The sequence below is a fragment of the Drosophila montana genome, unplaced genomic scaffold (genome assembly GCF_035044405.1).
Source record: "Drosophila montana isolate Dmon_TW-CO22-7 unplaced genomic scaffold, ASM3504440v1 contig_2178_1, whole genome shotgun sequence".
In the NCBI taxonomy this organism is placed as follows: Eukaryota; Metazoa; Arthropoda; class Insecta; order Diptera; family Drosophilidae; genus Drosophila; species Drosophila montana.
In genome coordinates, this window is record NW_026997075.1 from 1355148 (window position 1) to 1379154 (window position 24007).

At 37.7% G+C, this 24007-nt stretch overlaps 3 protein-coding genes across 16 annotated transcripts; 2 read left to right on the plus strand and 1 right to left on the minus strand.

Moving 5' to 3' along the window:
• The first annotated feature begins 267 nt into the window (after positions 1-267).
• Ndc80 lies at positions 268-2650 on the plus strand. Its single transcript, XM_064680794.1, has 2 exons — positions 268-483; positions 562-2650. Exons 1-2 carry the CDS (start codon positions 404-406, stop codon positions 2546-2548), a joined length of 2067 nt encoding a protein of 688 aa, XP_064536864.1. The 5' UTR covers positions 268-403; the 3' UTR covers positions 2549-2650.
• Positions 2651-3149: 499 nt separating this feature from the next.
• On the minus strand, positions 3150-6893 carry LOC135427329 (late secretory pathway protein AVL9 homolog). Of its 3 annotated transcripts, none has more exons than XM_064680791.1 (5): positions 6742-6893; positions 4861-6039; positions 4397-4798; positions 4160-4343; positions 3150-4095 (listed from the first exon to the last, which is right to left on the minus strand). In XM_064680791.1, exons 2-5 carry the CDS (start codon positions 5915-5917, stop codon positions 3498-3500), a joined length of 2241 nt encoding a protein of 746 aa, XP_064536861.1. In that variant the 5' UTR covers positions 5918-6039; positions 6742-6893; the 3' UTR covers positions 3150-3497. The 3 variants fall into 3 exon arrangements, with proteins under 3 accessions (XP_064536861.1, XP_064536862.1, XP_064536863.1); XM_064680792.1 differs by lacking the exon at positions 6742-6893 and adding an exon at positions 6108-6187; XM_064680793.1 differs by lacking the exon at positions 6742-6893 and having other exon boundaries at positions 4160-4334; positions 4861-6183.
• Positions 6894-11450: 4557 nt separating this feature from the next.
• On the plus strand, positions 11451-20744 carry TpnT (Troponin T, skeletal muscle). 12 transcript variants are annotated; one of them, XM_064680837.1, is made up of 10 exons: positions 11451-11592; positions 14308-14355; positions 15111-15155; positions 17202-17225; positions 18029-18398; positions 18823-19041; positions 19100-19192; positions 19257-19337; positions 19457-19535; positions 20400-20744. In XM_064680837.1, the coding sequence occupies exons 2-10, from the start codon at positions 14333-14335 to the stop codon at positions 20642-20644; spliced, it is 1179 nt and encodes a 392-aa protein (XP_064536907.1). In that variant the 5' UTR covers positions 11451-11592; positions 14308-14332; the 3' UTR covers positions 20645-20744. The 12 variants fall into 12 exon arrangements, with proteins under 12 accessions (XP_064536907.1, XP_064536904.1, XP_064536915.1 ...); XM_064680834.1 differs by having other exon boundaries at positions 11452-11592; positions 18029-18401; XM_064680845.1 differs by having other exon boundaries at positions 11452-11592; positions 15114-15155; positions 18029-18401.
• The last annotated feature ends 3263 nt before the right edge of the window (positions 20745-24007 follow it).

A 24007-nucleotide genomic window follows, 5' to 3' on the forward strand; every position in this document is an offset into this window, starting at 1 on the left:
ATAAATTAATGTAATACATAAAATTAGCATGATTGTTGTCCAACGAACGAAACAATAATTAAAATTATTTAATATGTTGGAATAAACGAAAGAAAGTCATAGTCATAAAGTGCATTTTATTTTATTATGATCCCAAAAATTGAACAGGGCGCGCCATTTTTAGAGAGTATCGGTTTTTGTACACCCTAATTTGCGATTTGCTGCAGCCCTGAAGATCGATGCTCCGCCGCAGAGTTGATATCGATATATCGATAATGTGCAGTGATGGGCAAGCCATTGTCGCATCGATGCCAAATTTTAAAGCAACTGACGCGCTAAACAGAAAAGTAATTTCGAGCTAGTTTTTTGTTTGGATGTATTTTCTCCAATTGCATTCTGTGTGTGCTTATAGTGTTAGTAGAATATGTATCGCCCACGACGGACCTCAGAGTTTCATGATGACGCCCGGGATGATAGCAACGTCCTTAACAAGCGGCAAACAAGGCAAGTTGATCTGGTATATAAAAAAGGAGATTAAATTGAAGTTTTTCTATGTTTGGTATGTCTTACTACTATACTCAGGACGCAGCTACGCAGCACAACGTCATCCGCAAACAAACCAAGTCAGCTGCTTCACAGCAACTGGCAGCCGCAGTCGCGGCAGTTCAGCCAGGATCGGGATCGTGGCACGCCACTTCGCACGGGTCCGCCGCCCACAACAAAGCGGAGTGTGGCCAATGTCAATAGGAACAGCATGACGCCGTTGCGACATCGGCAGGCATCTTCGGTGGAGCGGCCTGTGGTGCTGCACACGGATAAGAAGTGGGTGCAGGAGCAGTCGCAGCTCATAGCTGAATATCTGGATGAAATGTCACAAATTCATGCTCTGCAAGGCTTTCCCAACGAGTTCTTCAGCCGAGGTGGTTCGGCACTTCGCCAAATGACGATGAAACAATTTGTGGGCATTGTAAACTTTTTCCTGCAATTTATTTGGCGCAATCGCATCAGCGTGGGCACCAATCATGTTGAGGATATAACGAAAGCCTTGCATAAGCTCAATTATCCGTATCAGGTGAACAAGTCCTGGCTAATGACACCCACCACACAACACTCGTTTGGCCATGTCGTCGTTATGCTTGACTTCCTCAAGGACTTTGCGCCGCCGTCGCCCGCTCAGCAGCAGGCATCTGGCCAATACGAGGAGTTTCCCTTTATGGAGACAAGTGAACAGCCGAGCTATGTGCAGAATACCCTCGACTCCATGGCCCTATCTGACACACAGGCAAGCAGCGTGATGCTTAACGAGGAGACGATTCAGTTGCTGTTCACCAGAGCGGCGGACTGCTTTGCTGTGTGGGATAAGCAAAAGCTGGAAGAGTATGCGGTGCTTAAGCGCGAGAGCAGCGATCGCATCATAAAAAGCCTTTGTGACTTGCCTGACACGGCATCTCTGGACGCGGACGTCGCACGTCAGCAAAAGGAGTTGCAGCAGCTGGAGGATCAGCTGCAGCTGCATACCAACAACAATCACGAGCAGCTGGAACAGTTAAGTGCCCAGGATCAGCGTCTGGCGTTTGAGCTGCTGACCATGCAAAACAATACGAAGGAATATCGTGACCAGATTGAACAGCTATGTGCGCGTAGTGCCCAAAATGCCGACAGAATGTTGGTTCTGCGCAAGGAGCGGCAGCAACTGCATCGCGAAGTGCGCGGACAAAAGTGCTCAGCCGAAGATTTCCAGCGCAAGAAGGTGATGTTGAACGATCTGGAGAATGAGGAGCAATTCTATAAGCGGCAAATGCGCGAGTTTACTGAGCGCGGCTACAATCAGCAGGTCCGACTGTCGCGTGCCAAGAAACATTTGCTGGACAAGGTGGAGAAATTTAACACACACGCGCAAAACATTGGTCTTGACTCGGACATATGCAGCGCCAGCGAGAAGGAGAAACTGGAGTTGGTATTGCCGCTGCCACCACAGCATTCCGACATTCAGGCACGCAATCGGCGTCTGACCAAACTGCTCGCATTGCTGGATCAGCGTGGCGCCCAGCACGAGGAGCGGCGTCGGCATCTGGAGCAGCACATAACCGAACTAACGCTTCAAAATAGAAATCTTGACGCCGAATTGAACCAGTTGAATACACAGATTCAGTCATATGAGCAGCAATTGGCGCAACTGCATCAGAACTTTAAGACCAACAGCTCCATGTGGGCACAGCATCAACAGCTATTGGAGGAACGCAGGCTTGCACTCAGCGTAAAGGTCGAGCAACTTCAGCGGGAACATCGCGAACTAACTGAGCTCTTGGAAAACAAAAGGGAACAGAATGAGGAAACCCTCAGCGCTGCTGAACGCCGACAACAGGAGCGTTTGAGCGCCAGATACGATTTTCTAAAGAAATACCAAGAGGCCCTGGCAAATGGCGAGGAGCAGCTCAAAGAATTTAATGAGATTTATACGCAAAACAAGATCAAACTGGTCAATCTCAAAATGGAGCTCGAAGGCATCGGGTTGCCGCCATTTGAAGACGAACTGAATGAGGTCTTTAAAAATGCTAAAATGAATTAATTAACTTATATGTTGTTCAGAATGTTTCATGGTTAAGTTATAAAAACTGAATATGTTGTTGCCAACAGTTATATATTATAAATTATACACACCTTCAAGTTTTTACTATGATGTCTTAGATTTGATCATGGTAATAACGTGATTTATTGAAATGGGTAGTAAAAATATATTTTTGATGAACATCAACTGTTAAATGAATACAGGCATATCCGCCCATCTGTCTCTTTACTCATATTTCATATAGATGCTGTCTGTCTACCCTTTAAAATATGTAGACAATTATAATAATATAGCAAGTTTTATAATTTATTCAATTCAATAACTCTTTAATTTGTATGAGAAAACGTATTAATGAAATAATTATTTCCATTATAAGTATTATTAGATGAATGTTTAAATTATTACATAGAATAATTTGGTAAGTCAATCCCGTAAACGGCTTTCAATAAGATTGTACACACAGGTACAGAAATAGTTGGGCTGAAGAGCTGTTTGCAAGGCCGACTACAAAATACTCTATAAAATATCAATATGAGTGAGAAAGAGAGAGTGGTGCTACAATCGCTTGCTTTGGATTCTCGCCTAGTTATTGCCACGCAGATTAAACATTTGGATTATATTGTTATAAATTGCACTTGGTACGGTTTGGGTTTTGCTTTACATTGTACTGTTTACATATACGAGAACGCGTGGGGTTGGGCCTTTCGGGGAGTGGGTGAGGCTCATTGGGTGGCTTACATACATACGAATACACATACATAATATAATATATAATTTTTGGCCAATTTGAGTAATGCGAAACGGAACAAAAATGCACTGAAACAACATTTTGTTGTAATAAATAAGTATGTATAGTATAGCTTAGGTAAATTTATACAGAATTTGGTGTGTGAGTGTGTGTGTGTGCTGTTAGTGGTGGTTGTGTCTGTTGCGTTTGTGAGATTGTTGCTCAAACTATGAAAACATCGCCATTGTTGCGTTCCACAGCAGAAGCTGTGCCACTTGAGATAGCTAGATCACCGCCACAGCCGGCACGAAGTGGCTGAGATTGTGCATGGGTAGTTGCTGGTGTTGTTGTTGTTGTTGTTGCTGCATGTTCTTGACTGACCTTGTCAAGCAGCTCCGCCTCTCTGCCAATCTCGACGATGCCCTGCGACTTTTGCGGTGAGCTATCAGTTGACTCGTGCGCTTCCTCTAGACTCTCCTCACATATTTGGCTAGCCATGTGTATACTGACGCCTGCCACATCCAGCTCGGCCTCGTCCTTGTGATTTTGGAATGTAACAGAGATCTCTTGCGGCTGTTGCGATGCCGCAGCGCCGTCGATACCCTCGTCAATGTGACTCAGAATGTGGCCTTCACTGCTGTCACTGCCAGGACCAGAGCCGGAGGCAGCGCCGCCTGGACTATTAGCGGGCGCAGTCGTTATAGATGACCACCAGCTGGAGAAGGCACCTTTGGCCTGCGAGATGGCACCGCCAACGGCTCGGCTAGTGTTATTGACCGCCTGATTAATCTTTCGCCCGCTTTCGCTGTTCTGCATGGTTCTGAACAGGGAAAAAATACAATATACAAATAGGTTCATCAATTCAATTCTCGCGTTGTACTTACTGTGCCAGCTTCAGCTTCATGTCCGCCACGGACAGGGTGCCTGCAAATGGATGTCCAGCGGGCAGCGCATCGAAAAATTCGGAATCCGGCCGCACATCGAACCACTCCTGGTAGCACTGGGTGCGCTTAAAGGCGTTCATGAAGTGCGGATTGAAGTGATCATTGTCCTTGATATCTAAGCAAACTAATTGGATAATCCGATGCAGCTTGAGCCGATAAAACCCAACTTCGACTTACCAGGTGCCACCGCAGTCCGCAGTAGTGCCAATATGTAACCCTGGAACTGCTCACGAATCCAATATTCGCTGCCTTCGGCATCCTCTTTGGGCGTTTGTACGTGCTTCAGTATGTAGTCCATGAAGCGCAAGTCCTCGGTGCTGAGCACCAGCTGGCGCCGCAGCTCCGGATCGTGTGCATCCAAATTAGCCGCCTCGATATCGACGAGCACATCAGCCAGCTGGCGCTTTTGTTGGAATAGCACATTAGAGGTGCCAATGATATAGGAGAGCACCATTGGATCGCTTAGTAGGTCCATGTATGGTAGCGACAAGTAGGGCAGGCACAGATTTCCGCTTGCAAAAATGCTGACAGGTGCTCGATAATCGTTTGGATTGATGGCGCAGAGCGCGGCCAGATTAGCTACCAAAAATAATTGGGTATAGGCATATGGGTAGTTTTCTGGCAAATGCGCGTAAACTTACAGGCCAAGGTGTCGACGCTAGCCTCGCGAGTCAATGAGCTGCTGCGTCCATTACGTTTGCTGCCGCCGCCGGCGTTGGTGCCGCTTTCCGTTGAGTCAACGCGCTGCAGCTCGTGGTGCGTTGGCGTCGTGGTCGGGCAGCTGGAGTCCTGTGATTGTGAGTTCGGAGTTGTATGTGGCGAGGTGTTGCCGCTGCTGTTGCAGCACTGTGAGCCAGCAGAGGCTGCCGACGAAACCAGCGTTAGGTCCTCCGCTTCCGCTACGATCTCGGTTTCAACCTCGGCCTCGGCCTCTGCCTCGCGTTGCAGTGAGTCTGTAAAATCGGGCATGGGCGAGAGTGGGCGTGAGGTGCGCACACAGGCCACCTCCTGGAAGCCCTTCTCCAACAAACGCGGTATCAGCGAGGCCATGCCTAGTATAAGCACGCACATGCCGCGCACCGGGGAGCCAAAGCAGACAACTCGCCTCTGCAGCAGAAGCAATTTGAAGAGCATCAACGTCTTGTGACGCCAGTGAAGCACTATCTCGCGCAGCGAGAGACCCACATGAAAATGGCGCAGCGGACGGTGCGTCTCCTCGTCCAGTAGACAGGCATTCAACTGCTGGTACGCCTTCACGAGCAGCTCAGTGCAGCTAAAGTCGCCCTGGTCAAAGAAGGCGTCAGCGATAAGCGCCAGCTTCACCTCAATATAGCCATAAATGGGTAGGCGTGCCAATATGCATACTGACTTTTGTACGGTGCTGCGGGTCACGTCCGCGGTGCGTATTTTGAGCTTCTCCACGGGGATTTGGCGATAGCAGGATACACCGTAAATACTTGCCGCTGGCTCGAACAGACTGGGCAGATTGAAGAAGACGGTGTCCTCCATGAAATTGTGCGAGCCATCCGGAAGGGCCAAAGTAGGTAAATACTTCCAGCCGGACGGGCATTCGTTGCGACCAGTTGAGCCGGCGATTAGCGGCGGATGAGAAAACTCCACCTGGCAGCCTAGTTTGTGATGGAAGCCGACGACCAGAATGTGCAGTATAGGCGGCTTGTTCTCTGGCTCGCTGGCCATGTTTACCTTTGAACGTCACGCAAACTTTATAAAATTTTGCGAAATATGCGTCAGTCAGACAGGAACAACAACAACGAATGCTGGTAGGGAGGTGGAAACGGATACGTGTCCTTGCTGCGTCACTGTGTCAAACAAAAGTGTTAGACAAAAATAAAACAACGCACCAAACAATAACGTATATCACACGTACATATATGTATGTGTATGTAAGATATCTTATTTCGTTGTTCTTCAAAATTTGCAAATAGAGCTGCGGGGCTATCGACAAAAGGCTGTGGTGGCTGGCCGATAGATAAAACAATCGTAATTGGACATTGAGTGCGATACATTTATAGCTACAATTAGCCGATATTAGATTTCCAATTATCGAATATACTAGATAACAATATAGTTAGGCCGTTACATGTTGCCTATTTTTTTTTCCTTACATATAGTAATACTCTGCATGCACATATATGTACAAATGCTTAAAAAAATTAGATTAAAACATTGGATTTACTGCCTTCAGGCACTAAAACGAGAAAACATAAAAGGGGTGTGTTAACATGCCATGCGGCTCAAGTAAATTTAACGCTCATTTTACTAGCTAAAACAGAATATATTAGCATTATAATCAATAAGCTAGACTTGGTCAGTCTTGGCAATGGGGAAAAATAGGAACGTTTTAGTCAAAGGTGATAATATATTGATCGTTGGATACATTATAAAGCAAAATTAAATATATAAAGTTTTATGTATATATAAAGAATGAAGAAACAGATAGATAATAATACAAATGGGCAGAGGAGTTAAATATATTTCTGAAATAGGTAATCCGTGCTTACTTTATGCGATTTTCTATACTTTTCTTGTTAGCTGTCTATAATTTCATTCTTAAATGTTTTATTTTTTGCTGTTTTTCATTTCGTTTAATTTGGTTGAACTTATTTTTAAATCGAACGCCGCAAGTATATATTCTAAATTTGGCACACACCGAATTGTTGTTTGTTACAAAATATGTTTGCTTTTCTAAAACATCAACATAATTTATAAACACAAAAACCGAGTTTGTATTAAATATCTTACGATCTTTTGAGTACTCCTAATACAATTTAAAAGTTATTCTAAAACTAAGAATAGCGAGAATGAGTCTGAGTCACAAGTCCCACATTTTCGCACCCTACATACATGTTTATATACATATGTATATGCATATGCATGCCTCTGTATTTGAGTGACCGAGATTTAGAGACCTACTTTGCTTACACAAAATATAATATTCAAATATTTGATATCTGAACATTGCAATTCACAACTTGTTAAAGTTACCTATTAATAAATGTTTTGAATTACAATTCAGAGACCTTCAAATAATATTTTCTTTTCTCAGGACTTGTTTGTTCAGGATTATTCGACTATGAGATATCCTTTGTTAAGATTTGTATTGCCCTAACTGAAATAAAATGATTAGATTTATTATATTTCACAATCAAAAATGTCACTTTTGTATAAACATATCACACAAATGTGAAAAAAACCTAAAATAGATACACAGGGGAGGTTTTAACGGGGTTTTAGAAGGTTTCTATGTAAATAAAGCATATAATAGATAGGCGATGTTGATTTTAGAGCGGGGTTCATAAACCTTAAAGTTATGCTGACAGACCCGAAAATTGGTAAAGGGATAGACTCTGCTGATGATACTAAATATTTATATGTATATGTATGTGTGGTGTGGAAGAGATTCCTCTTTCAGACATGTTACATATATGTGCACGACTAAATTTAATATGTGTATTGGGGGACATATAAGTTATCTCCCATGTGAGTTAAAAAAATAGAATCACAATGTGACTTGCGATTTGATATTCAAACTGAAATAATTGAATTACGGCTAAAGGAAAGCAAAGGAAGCTTGTAAGATAACGGACGTTATCAGATCTTCAAGCGATCAGAATCTACTTTTATGCTTGGGTATGGTATAGTTGAGTTTACAGGACTTTGCTTCTCTTCTTTCTATGCTATTCTTATAGGTTTGATTGACAGCCCGGATTTCCGAAATACAACTAAGTTAATGTAAATTAATAGAGCGCTTTTTGATTATAAGATAATCAGATAAGCAAATAATCTGCTTCGGCCACAATAGATCTCGATAAAGTTTATCTGATCTTGTGCTGAACATTGCTTAGTTGTCATATGAAAAAATATAATTTAAAATACAAATAAGGCAAATGGAAAACATTTTGCATTGTATGTTTATGTTTTTTGTTCTGTGCATCCGTTTGATTTGCAAGTAATCGCAATAAAGAGCAGCCCCAATACATAGATATTTAAACACATTGTAGTACAACCCATATAAGCCACGCACATGCATATATATGCACGATCCTAAAATGTAGATATGTATATGTCGAAACGAATAGAACCGAAGACGAGCCGAGCACATCTTCGCCCACACAAGAACCCCAAAAATAGCACCAATACCCGAAACATTGCTATTTGTTTTCCTTGATTTTGTTGATGTTGAAGATGATGCGAATTGAAATTTAGTTGAAGGCAACTAAAATATATATAGCTGTATGTGTGTATGTATATATATATACATGTATGACATATATTGTTTCTGACATATGCACATACGTGCACATACTATATGCAAAACAGATTGTTGGAATATTTGGCTTGGTCTTTCTAAGTTCAAAGTTATAAATATTAGCATATGGTAAATGTACATTTACATATACAGAAACGCCCTCAATGAAATTGATATAAGAATGTATGTATGTATGTATGTTTGAACATGTATGTGTAGCTACAGCTAAAGCCGACTAAATGGAGCTTACGTACTTTGGCGAGCTTTTTGTCAAATTGACATCAAACTAGATCAACGATTTGTAGCTAGGTTTACAATTTCTTAAAGATTGTATAAGATATTGGAAATGTAAGCAAGTCAAATCATTTTGATTAAATCAAAACTGACTTGTTGATCTTAACATTGGTTATGCAATTGTAATTGCATATTCAGTAGGTCAATTCCAAGCTGACTTTCTACTCTCTCATTTGTAGTTCTTGTTTCTTGATCTGCTGCAGGTGTGTTTTCCCATGCGAAGAGCTTTTTGTAAATGGCTCAGAGTCCCGCGCCGTCTATATCCATTCGACTTGCATACATATGTATTTATAAATCTAACACCAATTTGTGTTCAGATACAGATACACATGTACGAGCAGGTCTATATTTAAGAAATAAGCATATACTTTTACCCAGTGGCATGAAATACTAAACAAAACAAAAAAAAAAACGCAAATAAGAGCACAATTTAAATGACGAGAATAATTATTCTCATTTATCATAGAAAGTCCAGCGCCATGCTAACAGTATACGTACATGCAATATACTATTTATTTATTTATATTAATTATATATTATATGTAGGTACCTTACGCATTTTGAATAACTTAAGTACATTGTAAAGTTGAAGAATGTTTTACATGTTTTAATAATTACTAGGCTCTTATTTCAAAATTATTATTTGGCAATTTTAACTAGCTGAAATCTATGTTTTAATGAGATTAACGTTTTCAATAACGATTAGTTTATGTATAAAGACAAGCCTCTTCAACAATCTCGATTAATATAGTTTAGGTTTTTTATTCTTAAAAAATTTTGAGCAAAGTCAAGTAGCTACTCATAATCAACTTTTCTCTAAGGGTTGTCTTAGGCAATATTATTAATATATTTACATATTTACTATTTTATCAGCAACCTTACATAAAATGTTCTCATTGATTTTGTTCGGATGTTTATTTAACGTGCTGATTTTATGCAATTTGTCAGAACTATAATGTATAAAATGTATAAAATTTATAGAATTTGTATCAAATATTAAAATTGGAATACATTTCTTATCAATTCTTGGGAATAACCTTAATGCAAATGATTTTTTTAGTTTTTTTTTTTTAATTTTTATAATATTTTAAATATATCTATGGAAATTTGCTAAATTAATGCTTGTATTATTATTTATATTTTTTTATTGTTAAAGTCTTTATTATTATTATAAGTAATTAGGTTGCAACGACTTAACTTTTAAAAATGTATGAATATATGTTTGCATAGCCCACTAGCATAATAAAGAGTAAACAGCCATTCATTGGAAGATTTTACAGTCTTAACTAGCTAAGTATTTCGACAATTGCAAGACAAGCAGGGTATGCTGCTCAGGTATTAGGCAAAGATGTTGCACGAACAAATCAAATGAAAATCAAAAGCAGAACAATGACGAATAGATCGAACTTATAGACAGACGGACAGACAGACAGAGAGACGAACGAACGGCCGCTGTGCAGTAAGGCCGGCTATTTGGCAGCCAAAATCGACGTCAGCGTACATATGTATGTATGTGTATGTATGTATGTGCACTCTATATATTGGATTTCTATATATAAAACTAAAATGTATTCATGATTGTCTAAAGCTGTTAAATAGTTAAGATTCGTGGGCTTTAAGGGCATGCACTGCGCTCGGCAGATGTCGCAATGTTGCAGCGTTGTTTTTTTCCACATCAAAAGTGCTCATGTAAAACATATTTATATATATACATATATGCATAGATATACTTATATATTTGATCTAAATCTTGCAATGTATTTGCACGTAGTCAAACAAATGCTATTCTATGGCTGAGCTATAAACTATGCAGAGCCTAGCTATGTGTGTGTGTGTGTGTGTGTACATTTATACAATACATACGCAGCCTAAATATATTTATATATATATATATATTTAATTTAATGGGTGTGAAATTTATGTTCAACGATATTTGATTCCAAAAACAACTCAAACGCCAACGCATAGATGCGCTATATGCCCGGCTATATTCGCTCTATATATACATGCTTGATCTGGTTATAAGCATATATACACTATATATATATATATATATACATAGCACATAGCCAATTGGAAGTATTCGTTTTGGAAATCTCTTGATTTCTCTGCGTGCGTGTGTGTGTGTGTGTGTGTGTGTGCGTTTTGTTTATTCAACAAGTTTATGTTTCAGTCGCAAGAAGGCGACGCGTCGGGCGGATGTAGGCGGTGGCGGCGGCGGTGGCGGCGGCAGAGGCAGCGGCCCACCTGAAATTGTTACTGCTACCAGGCTGGCACAGAGACACACACATACACACCCAAACACACACATACACACGCACATAAATGCTGGCACCGCCGCCGCCCACGCATTGCCGCCGAGTCCCCGGTCCATGCAATAGCTATGCGCTCCTGCGCCATGGTTGCCAAGCATTTTGTGGCTCGATTGCGTAGTCTTTGTCGCTGTGTTGGTGTCCGCCTCTGCACTCCGCGCATCGCCACTTGTTGGCCATCGTTGGGGATCGCCTCGCACCGGCATATAGCGCGCCTTTTCACGCCCGTTCATTTAATAGAGTCTGCCAATATTTATATACGCGTACGTATGTGTGTAAAGACCTTTGTCGTCTCGCTGTGTGTGTGTACATAGCGCGCATGCATTGGTAGTGGTGGGAAATGCTTTTCATTTTCCGCAAGCTGAAAAAAATTCTTTAACATAACGTGTAGCATCGCTTTGGATCGTCAGTCTGTTTAGTCGAACCGCAGCATTCGCTCCTACGACGTCAGCTGCTCGGACTTTAGTTGAGAGTTCAATTTGTTTCTTTTTCCCTAAGTAAGTTGGCCAAGTGTGTTGCCAAAAAGAAAAGAAAAGAAAAACTAAAAAATATTACAAAGTTATCGAACAAGCCAAAAAAAACTTATGAAAAATCTCTATCAAAATTGAACATAAATCCTTGCGAGTTGAACTTATAAAGAAAACGCCTAAGAAATTAATTTAAAAAAAAAAAACAGATTGCAAACAAATGCATAAAGATTGAAGAAGCAGATCTTATATAATCCTGTGTGCGCATATGCTTGAAAATTCAATTTTTTTTTTTATTTTTTTAATACAATTTTTTTCCAAGTGACAAAGCACAGAAACAATTCACGTACGCAGTGTGTTAAACAATTAAAAATGATAAGAAAAAAACAGACATGATTTTCAAATTGGATTTTGAATATCAAAGCAATTTTTTTTTTCTGTTCTATATATTTTTTGTACATTTTTTTTGTTCAATGCCTGGCAAAGACTATAAATAATTGCCCTAGGGCTTATAACAACAAGAACAACGACAACGACAACAACAACCAGTATACAAATGCAACAACTATAACAGCAGCAGCAGCAGCAGCAGCAACAGCCAGCAGCAACAGCAACAACACAAGCAGCTACAACAACAGCAGCAACAACAACAAGCAGGAATACGAACAATTTCGAAAGATCTCAGAATGAGAGCGCTTTGAGAGCCAAGTGTTATATGATCTCGCAGATACAAAGCTAAAGAATTCCTTCATTTCTGTATTTTCCTTTTGTATTTTTTGCGTTCTGAAAATTTTAAAAATAAGCTGTGCGCTTTTGCCTGTGTATGTGCGTGTGCGTGCGTGTGTGTGTGTGTGTGTGCGTGCGTGTGTGCCTGGCAGTGTATGTTTTTACCTTGGCAAAATGGCCAACACAGATACTCACACACACACAGAGACAGCGTTGTTCCGTCCACAGCGCGCAGGCGTCTCTAGACAGCACGAGTTGGCCAAGCACACACACCCACACCCACACACACACCCACACCCACACACACAAAGTCCCACGCGCATAGCCCACAAAATATACATAGACAGATCTAGCTAGACACACATACATATATATATATATACACACTTATGCTCTCGCAATGATATCTGACAAATCCAAATCGGTGCTGGAAAATTTCTATATTTAGTGCACACAGCACGAGAACGTAATATTCTATTTTTCAACTCAGCAGATTGCTCTGCTCTAGTTTCAACATATTTTCCATATGTTGCAAAAAGATTGAAACAATGAATTAAAAGAACGTAAGGGTTAATAAATGTAGAGTTAATATAAGACAGGAATTGAAGATGTAAAGCAAGGATTATAATTATTTAGACCTAGCTGAGCAGCTCTTCAATTGTATATACATATACAAAATATTTGTCCCAACAAGAAAATATTGCAAATAGCGAAAAAGTTTAACTAAGGTTTATATTATTATCACCAAAAGGCGCTGAGACTTATTACAGTTTGTCATGTTAAGTATGCGCTCTGGCTTTTCCAATAGTTGTTGAACCTGCTGTAAGAAAAATCAGTTAAAATATTTTTAGCATTTTCAATACATGCATTTAAACACATGTGTGTAAATTTATTTTTACATGCAGCCATATTTTAGTGACCCGATTTTATAGCACGAAAAATGCATAAATATATATACATACATATATATAAATCTTGTAATTATGAAATCGTAGACAGACTCACACACACACATACACATGCACACACACCTACATAGGATTGCATTCTTCTGTCGAGCATTTTGACAATTTGCATTCAACTTTTTGACATTTGGCTGTCAGTCAGAGTTTAGCTTAATTTGCTTGGTTTAGTTTTTATTTATCTTGTGTGTTGGCTATGGTTGATAGTTTTGCAGTTTGCCTTTGATTTAGTGCCAAGGTAAAAATCGGAACGTTTCCCGATCAAAAGTAATCGTAAAAGCTCTTCAAGCGCTTCGTATAGTTGCGAGTCGTCGTTAGAGAAATTCAATACGCGCCGTCTATTTTTAACAGAAAGCCAAAGCATTTCACACAAAACTCAACACAAAAATTAAGCAAAATAAGATATACATATACGTATACACACACGCACACACACATACAGTATATATAAAAATATATAAAAATATATATATATATATATGTATACATATGCACACAGACAGAGGCAACAGCAGAAAGAGTATATAAAATTAAATAACCGAATTTTGTAAGAGGCGCCCAAATTATGATCTGATACAATATTGTCGCCGGCTATATAAAAATAAAGATGGCTAAATTTGTGTGTTTGTGTGTGTGTGTGTGTGTGTGTGTGTCTTATGACAGCATACAGGCATAGATATGTTATAGATATACATAGATATAATGTATACATATGCAGATACAGACACAGATACTGCCCCTGTCTAAATATAGAGCGATATCAAGGCGAAAACAACAATGACAACAACAACAACAAGAACAAGAACAACAACAATAGGAGGAGGCTGTGGCTATTTTGGTTTTAGCCAATGTTGTTGCTGCTGCTGCTGGCGTTGCTGCAATTGACAATTAGCAGTAAGCAGTAAGCAGTTAGCAGTTAGCAGCACGAGCAGTGAACAGTAACAGTGCATAATAACAGTGAACTGTGAACAGTGACAACAGCAAGCGTAACAATAACATTAACAGTGAGATGTGTGAACCGTAATTAATCAATGTGTTTTCCCTCTTGCCTTTTTAGGTTTTTTCAATCCTAAACCGTAACCATGTCCGACGATGAGGAATACACGTAAGTACATATCCTGGGCAGGCAATAGCAGGCATATTAAGTATGCGCCACGTGCGCCGCGGCACGTTTATTATTTAATCATACAACAGTTGAGATCAGTGTGTCTCTTGGTATAGCTGCGTATTGTTATGAAATTAATGATGACAATTTGTACTAAGGATATCCGATATCGAAAGCCAATAACTAATTATTAAACCTTTAAACTTGGGCACTTACAGATCACTAGATTTGATATGTATATATTATTAGTTTTAAATTAAATTAATATTTGATTAACTTCAACACATACATGCACAGTTTTTGTAGTTGTGTGCGTGTGTTTGTTTAAAAAAATACACTGGGTTTTTGACTTTTTTATGGCACATGTTTGATTTGTATTCCTTTTACACAATTTCTACTTTCATCACAATCCCCCCACTTTGGACCCAACCACCAACCCATCCACGTACAACAATACACCACATGAAAATATGATATGATTTATGTATGCCGGCAACTCCGGGACTCTGTGAACCACCATTATACCCAATCCCAAATGTTTTAATCAATCAACTGCTAATGTTGTCGTTTCGTTTCTCTCGAAATCAATAACAAACAACTTGACAACAACAACTACAACAACAACTCGAACAACTATCTTGCATACACACCAACCAATTTGATCCAATCTATCAACTAAATCGAACCAAAATGCACCTGTGATATTGTTTTTTGCACAAAACCAAATACACATCGTTTAATTACGAACACGCCAGCAGTTCCGAAGAGGAGGAGGTTGTCGAGGAGACCAGAGAGGAGACGTAAGTAGTTTTTGTGGCCAAACTGAGCAGCTAAAACTCGATTGGTGTTCTCTTCTTTTTTATGTTTTTTTTTTTAACAATTATTATTTGATGTATTTTACATATTTGAATTTGTATTTGTATACGTCCTTGTATTTGTGTTTGTTATGCAAAAAAAAAAAAACAAACAAACAAAAAAGAAAATTTGAGAAAGTCAATGTGCAAATGCCCAAAATATCCCACGCAACATTTCTGTTTTGTGTACTTGTCTGTAGTTAATTAACTTTTGATTTCATTTCTTTTTTATTATTTTGTACATTTTTTCTTAAATTTTATTTCTTTCTTATTTTTCGTTTTTGTTTTCTGTGTTGTTGTACTCGTACTTATATCTTGTCCTATATATATATATATACATATACATCAATTGCTATTTGAACAATCTGAACAAAACTTTTGTACAAAATGTACTAACTCATACATACATATCCACACAAGCAATGAAATCATATTTTAGAAACCAAACAATTACAAAAAATATAACAAAAATTCCAAAAAAAAAAAAAAACAAAAAAAACACATCCACATTATTTCCCGAACCGCACCCAAAACATATCAGAGTAAATTCCAAATTCCAAACAACCAAATTGGCAAACGTTATGTACATATTAAAAGCTGTCTTTATGTGTATCCTAGCTATACTATTGCCTACCCCGCCAACACCCCGCCCACCCAGTCAAAATTCAGTATACATTTAAATATATATATTCACATATATAAATATATATATATATGTATATGTATTGTATTCGTATTTGTAATCGTAGCCGTAACATGTCTTTCCCTTTCCTCCAAAATTTGAAAAATGAATAAAACCATTCGAAATTTCTGAGAAAAAAATAATAATAAAAAAAACGCAAAAGTAAATTTCGCCTATCGCTGGCCTGGCTTCTTGTTCAACCAATTAAGAATTTAAGACATTGAATTTTAAATCACATTTGTTTTTCTCTCTCTTTCTCCCCGTTTTTCTATTTCTCTTTCTTATTACAGGAAGTAAGTAATTGCGTTACCAAATAATATTCCTATTTCTTTAAAGTACCGATAACGAAACGAATGTGTAGGAAAATAATCTGTAGCCTGAGATTTCAGAGCGGCTCGGTTGCTGCCAACGTCCAGATCAGAGATCAAGCATAACGGTGATATCAGTTACTCCGAAAAAAATATTGTATATATATAAGGAACTTTTGGGAAATATTAACTTTGAGAAATATTAAGTTTCTGCAGTTGAAAGTATAGTGAATTCTGAGTGAAGAGTGCTTTGTGTTTGCATAAGGATTATAAAAATAAACATAAGATCAAGTTAAAGAGGAATGGAAATGTGCACAGCCCACAAAGAGAAACCGGAATGTTCGCAAACCAAAATTCGCCCAGTCTAAATTTTGTTAAATTCGTTGCTCGAATTTCATTTCCAACAACAAAACCGTCCAAAAAAATAAAAACCTTTTCATTGATTTTGTACAAAGCACAGCAAAACTTATTTTTGATCATTCAAGACCAGCACCAGTTCCAGTTCCAGTTCAAGTTCCAGTTCCAGTTCCAGTTAAAGTTTTAGTTTTGAGTTTTGAACATTTGTATAAATAGCTTTCAGTTCGTTGCTTGGAATTTAGTTTTAGAATTTACAATTTACAACATGCCAGAAAACAACAACAACAACAAAAACAACAACAACAAACAACAAATACGTACTTACATTAATTTATTGTTTTTAAACTATTTTCGTTTTGTTGCAACAACAATAATTGTTTTCTATAATTTTTTTTAAACAAAAATGTTTTTCTCTTTCTTTTCAACGATTTTTTTGTTTGTACAATTTACAAAAAAAAAAAACTATAAATATTTTTGTTACATATGAAAAAAAAAAAATACAAATCTCTCAACCCAACACGTGTTTTTGCGTACTTCATCGTGAATTTGTGCCAATCTATAAATAAAAAAAAAAAACCAACCAATTTTTGAAACACAAAACCACCAAATATATCAAAACCACCTCCATGTTTGCCTCACGTATAGAAAACCACCTCAGACACCAGCCGAGTAAGTTTATGCCATACGAAATGTGTACAAAAATGATATGTAAAGTCTAACACATACTAAATTCTTAGTGATATCTTAAGCGGACACCATTTTCGAATACTTAATATTATTAGTTTATGTATATATGTATGTTAACTATATTGCCTGCTAAACGAATACTCACCAAACTCACCCAACTCACCCATCGTCGCAATCAAGACGACCTCTGCAGTATGCACAACTCCCCACACTTGTTTACTAGACCTAGTTATAGGTTATGTACGTCTGTATATAGATTACTCATCCAATCAATATGTGCAATATATATTTACATTGCATTCTAATATCTCGAATATCTCACATTTTTGGTGTGTTCTTGCATTACTTTTTATCTAGTATAGTCTAGAAGTATACCAGCTGCCCCCCAGATGGGGCTCTGGGTCCGCCCTGTAGCTGATATTACTAACAATTTTGTAGATCTAATGCTTCTTGATATGGTCACTAATTGCTAAGTTCTTAACCAGTCCATAAATATAAAAATATATATATATATATACATATATTATATACTATGTAGTTATGCACATATTTACACTAGAGTGAAGCGGATATTAAACATATAAATAATTCCAAATAATACTCGTAATATTTAGTAATCAACAAGAGTTCAAAGCCAATTTGACGTAATTGTAATTAATTTTAGGATTAAATACATATAGTTTTAGTCGTACCCTACGTACAGCTTAGTTAGTTTAGCCAGCTAAACGATTCGTATATATTTATGGCAATTACTAATTGTTTGTCCTGTTTGATGTGCTGTGCAGAGGTGAGGGCGATCCAGAGTTCATCAAGCGTCAGGACCAGAAGCGCTCCGATCTCGATGAACAGCTGAAAGAATACATCAGCGAATGGCGCAAACAGAGATCCAAGGAGGAGGATGAGCTGAAGAAACTGAAGGAGAAGCAGGCCAAGCGCAAGATCTCGCGTGCCGAGGAGGAGCAAAAGATGGCCCAGCGCAAGAAGGAGGAGGAAGAGCGTCGCGTCCGCGAGGCTGAAGAGAAGAAGCAGCGCGATATTGAAGAGAAGCGCATGCGTCTCGAGGAAGCCGAAAAGAAGCGTCAAGCCATGTTGCAGGCCATGAAGGACAAGGACAAGAAGGGACCCAACTTCACCATTGCCAAGAAGGAGACAGGCGTGGTAATTATATGAAATTCCATAAATGCAGCCTACTTATACACTTCCCCAAACCATTCTCGTATTTTGCCGTTCCAACCTCTACGTTCTTGTATATTTCGTTATTTTTTTCCGATTCGTATCCGTTCGTTGCCATTTCAATTATTTAATCTCATTTTACACACAAACCCACACACACCACAATTTTGCTAATCTGTCATTTGCAATACATGTCTTTTACTCTAAACCGTACCTGTTCCACACGTACCACCGTAACCTGCCATCCCCAACCAAAAATTGTTGTTATTTTTGTTACAAAAAAAAAAAAAAAAAAAAAAAAAAAAACTATACAAAAAAACACACACACACATCCAAAAAAAAACCAAAACACAACGAAATGTGTCAATTATAAATGGAAAAAAAATCGAAAATTGCACGCATATAGTTGGGACTGTCGTCCGCCGCCATGGAACGTAACAAGACTAAGGAACAATTGGAGGAGGAGAAGAAGATCTCGTTGTCGTTCCGCATTAAGCCCCTCGCTATCGAAGGCTTAGGCGAGCAGAAGCTGCGTGAGAAGGCCCAGGAACTGTGGGAGCTCATCGTCAAATTGGAAACTGAGAAGTATGACTTGGAAGAAAGGCAGAAACGTCAGGACTACGATGTGAGTATACACTTGTACACTCGTACAGTGCCTTCAATTAAATGACGTCCGCTTGCAGTTGAAAGAGCTGAAGGAAAGACAGAAGCAACAGCTCAGGCACAAAGCCTTGAAGAAGGGTCTCGACCCAGAAGCTTTGACTGGCAAATACCCGGTAAGAACTTAACCCCTTATCATCATACTGTTCTATTTTGACAGCAAATCTCATTTGATTACAGCCCAAGATTCAAGTCGCCTCCAAATATGAGAGACGTGTGGATACCCGCTCATATGACGACAAGAAGAAGCTCTTCGAGGGTGTAAGTATTCGGGTTGCCAGGGCTGACACTTTTGTTAGCCGCGGGTTCTTCTCAGAAACTTTAGCAAAACAACGGGTTGTTTTTTTTTTTGTACTTTTCTCTATATATCCACCATATAGGGTTATAATACGGTGTATGCGGAAAACTTAGAAAAAACATGGCAAGAAAAACAGGAAAGGTTTACTCAGCGCACAAAATGTAAGCGCGTACAATTCATACACATTTTGGAGACTCTCTTCAAACTCATTGTCTACGTATAAAATGTCTACTCGTATATTATGTCTATGTCTTTTGTACTATTCTGTACTATTCGTACCACCTGCATACATACTACTTATGTTCAATGTATACAAAGGCACCGCCAAAGTGACCAAAATCTTATCCATTGTGTCAGCAATTCAACCATATTTGTCTGCCAGGCAGTCAGTCAGTCAGTCAGTCAGTCAGACGGTCAGACGGTCAGACGGTCAGTGTGAAAAGTTAACATATTTGTATATTAGATTTGTTGGGGGTCCAATTCACAATATTCGTAGCTAACGATAACACACTTAACGTCTACTCTCTTTTATTTCTTTCTATGTTCTGTATACTATATTTTATAAATGTCAACTGTATTTGCGTGTTTCGTACTATTTCGTAACATTCGCATAAACTAAAACCAAAAAAAATTATAAACACACACAAAAACGCACACACACTTTTGGGACACAGGGCTGGGATGAGATCACCAAGGATGTAAACGAGAAGATCTGGAACGAGAAGAAGGAACAATACACCGGCCGCCAAAAATGTATGTACTCCAATTGCCTAGCTTCACACCTGGCATTGTACTATAGTCTGGTAGCTTATCCTGTAACTGGTGGTTACTCAAATTGTAACTGTGACCGTACCGCAGGGAAAACAGCGGGCGACAACAGCAAAACACTATTTTTTTTTTACCAGTCATCATTTTGTTCATTGTCGTGCCATGTTTTCCATGTCCAAATTGTTGTTTATGAATGTAATTACAAGCCTTAAGTTTTGGTATGCTAATGTTGCACTTCTCTGCCCGATCCAATATAGCCAAACTGCCAAAGTGGTTCGGAGAACGACCAGGCAAGAAGGCCGGTGAGCCCGAGACACCCGAGGGCGAGGAGGATGCCAAGGCCGATGAGGACATCGTCGAAGATGAAGATGAGGTCGAGGAGGAGGTCGTCGAGGAAGAAGACGAGGAGGCCGAGGAAGATGAGGAAGAAGAGGAGGAGGAAGAGGAGGAAGAGGAAGAGGAGGAAGAAGAGGAAGAGGAAGAAGAGGAGGAAGAAGAATAAATAAATAAATAAATTTTTTCGTAAAACTACATTTAAACAAAACCAAACAAGAAAAACCAAAGCCAACAATTTTAATAAAAGTAAAAGAATGAACTAAATAGTTATTATTAGCTTATTCAAAATACTCAAGAAGAAGCAAACATGAAAACTACCACATTTTTTTATTGAACAAGAAATGTACATTTCTTCCAAATAAAACATCAACAACACCAATTAAAAAATCTAAATTACAAAACAACAACAAAAACAAGAAATTAAAGTGTTATACCATCATATCTATGCACAATTTATTTTGTTTGTGTGTGTGTATGCTGTAACACTAGTGCGGGTCCAAAATAGATGATCTTCACTTAATCTCTGGGCTGCCTCTACAGGTATTGGGTTATCTTTGGCAAAAGAGTACAGCACCGACCATGATTGGAATATATTTGACTGTCGCTTGGATCAGATTGGAGCTATTCAGAAGCCATATGGGCCAGCTCTCAAAAGCTGTTGACTCCAAGAATGTGAGAAGGTTGGCTTTATCGTACAGTGCGGGCTGTGCTTAATACTCGGATACGTTCAGTTGAACCTAGCTTGGTTCGTTGACAATAATTTTAAGCTTGCAATTAATATATTAAGTAAGTTTTTATGCTGTCGGTCGGATCCTATGGCTGCTATAGGTATTACAATATGTTTTTATTTCAGAAAGTGCGCAGTTTTCGCTTAATTAAGTCATTGTTTAGAATTGGATTTGAATTGGAGAGTCGCGATCCGTACGAGGCAAAAATCGTTTAATCTTTGCAAATCTGACTATATTAAACGGAACAATATATCCTATATCGCATTGCTGTGACAGGCTTGAGACCCTTTGTGAACATTTATGTTTGGGTTGATAATTGTGATCTCTATGAGTTCAATAGGCTATACCATTCAAACATCTGCATTGGGATATTTACATTTTCAAATGAGTATTGTCTTTTTAGAATCGATCTAATTTTTACAAAGTTTGAAATGTAATTTTTGTCAAAATTGATTGACTGCGAATCGAGAGTTGGAATCTGAGTTCAGAAACGTATTCGAAAATTTTTGCAGGCAATGCTCAAATTTAAAACTAATAATTTAGACTTCAGAATTCGATCCAATTTTTACAAAAACTATAATACAGCAACTTTTCCTTTTTTTTAAATTAAAAATTGAATTTTTTAATGCCAATCGAGAGTTTTGATCGGAACGAGTACAGAAAGCTATGCCACACAAAAATCTGACGATTATTGCAGGATATATTCCAATTTGAAAGCGAAAAATGTTGATTTTAGAATCGATCCAACGTATTTCTTAAATTTGTTCAAAATTCAAATTTGGAATTTTTGAATACCAATCGCATATCGAAACCGTACCAACATTAAAAGATATATCTTTCAAAGGGTATAGCTAATTGTGATGTCGGTTTTCTCACATTTGTTCTAAATTTAGATTTATAATTTTTGAATGCCAATTGCACATTAAAATCAGTACAAGTGCAAAAAGTTATATCATTCAAACGGCATAGCTATTCTAAACGCCAATAAATATCCTGAATATATAAATATCGTCAAAATTGACGTGCATTCATTTTAGATTGTAACTTTTATTTAATTTATTTTTTTTTTATTTTTTTTTAATTTTTAGAATATATTTAATATATTTTAAATTTGTTTTATGTTTTGTTTATCGTCATTAATAAATATTGTACAATTTGCTTAAGTTTATATTATTTTGCAATGTGTGTATATTTGTTTATTGAAAAACACGATACTCTGATTGATTTGATGACAGTTTTCTGGCATTGTTATTATGCATTCATTCGTTTTCGTTGGATCTTGCAGCGTGTGCACGCAAACAGCTTAGATATAATTTTGGTAAACACATTATAAATTTGCTAAACATTTATTTCATTTGTATGTATGTATGTATGTAAGTATGTTGTTTAAGTATCTTTGAGCTTTGATTGTCTGTCAGCTGCAAGCACGCTACTCCTCCCACCTCACCCACTAATGCAAGATGCGCATATTTTTTTATGACATTCACTTATATACAAGTACATACATAGTCGTATTTATCTTATGCTAGGGTCTATTTCATATCTGCAGCAACTGCCAATTAATAATGTTAGGGTAAATATTTAAAACATAATTTCCCCAAAAAAGCTAATAAAAATAGATTACATTCACATTCACAATTAGTTTACACCCAAACACTAATATACTTATATTTGAATAGTACTTATAAAGTTTGCTAAACTCTTAAAGCATACATATCCATATGCGTGTATGCCACGAGAGTGAGGCAGACAGCGATATTTGAGAGTAGGTTAAGTATCTGTTGTAAAAATTCTGCTGTCCTCTTTAATTTTTTATTTTTTTTTGGTATGTGTTTTGCAAATTTATTTCCATTTATTGTCAGCAATTCTTTTTTTTTTCTTTTTTAACAATGCGCGAAAACAAGTTTAAAAACAAAAACAAAAAAAACGTTTGGACTAAAGCTAACAGTAAGTACATGCTTTCTATCCCGTTCACGCACACACACGCATACACCACGCACACGCGTGGGGACGGACAGTAGTGCAATAAATGTGAGCGTGTGTGTGAGCGCGCTACACTGCCTGTTCAAATGAAACATTCACCAGATATTATTGTTATCTAAAGTAAGCCTATAACATCAACAGCTCTTAAATTTTAAGCCTAGGCGCGTATTTAGTCCTGTTTTATACTACTTATACGATCTTTTTTTATATGTCACACATATACACGCACATAGGTTTTAAACTATTACACAACTTTAATTAACATTAGACATTTATATGTATGTGTATAAGTTTGTATGTTGTATACATAGCACATATACATATATATATCTATGTATATGAATATATATATATGATTATACATTCAGTCAATTTATAGCAACAAAATAGTTTACAAAAAAAAAATCTACTTTTATTTATAATTTGCTATAAACACATACACGCACGAATGTAAATGTGTTTGAAATATCGATATTAAAAGCTCTTTAAGTTTTAATTTTCTTTTTTGTTACTATTATCTTTAGTTTTAAAACGTGTTCGAAAAAAAGCTGAGCTTGTGTATATGAAGAAAATGTATAAAAAAAAAACTCTTTTTAATATACTTTGAGCACTTAGTTGTGAGTCCCAGCTCTGCAGAGCGAGACATGTTAAGAGCTTGAGATTCGGAAAACTCGAGTTCAACAAGATGTGTTAAAAGATTTTCATTATAATATTAAAAAACAGAGCTTGTATATTATGCATACTGTACAAAATTAAATGACAGAAGAGACTTACAATATGAAAAAAAAAAAAAAAAAACAGGAGCATCAAACGATATT

Coding starts and splice junctions, on each gene's coding strand:
- Ndc80 (XM_064680794.1), top strand. CDS start 404: ATGTATCGCCCACGACGGACCTCAGAGTTTCATGATGACGCCCGGGAT. Junction 484..561: donor CTTAACAAGCGGCAAACAAG/GCAAGTTGATCT, acceptor TACTATACTCAG/GACGCAGCTACGCAGCACAA.
- LOC135427329 (XM_064680791.1), bottom strand. CDS start 5,917: ATGGCCAGCGAGCCAGAGAACAAGCCGCCTATACTGCACATTCTGGTC. Junction 4,344..4,396: donor GCGGACTGCGGTGGCACCTG/GTAAGTCGAAGT, acceptor TTATCCAATTAG/TTTGCTTAGATATCAAGGAC. Junction 4,096..4,159: donor ATGAAGCTGAAGCTGGCACA/GTAAGTACAACG, acceptor TTCCCTGTTCAG/AACCATGCAGAACAGCGAAA.
- TpnT (XM_064680834.1), top strand. CDS start 14,333: ATGTCCGACGATGAGGAATACAC. Junction 17,226..18,028: donor CCACCTCAGACACCAGCCGA/GTAAGTTTATGC, acceptor TGTGCTGTGCAG/AGGTGAGGGCGATCCAGAGT. Junction 19,338..19,456: donor AGAAGAAGCTCTTCGAGGGT/GTAAGTATTCGG, acceptor TCCACCATATAG/GGTTATAATACGGTGTATGC.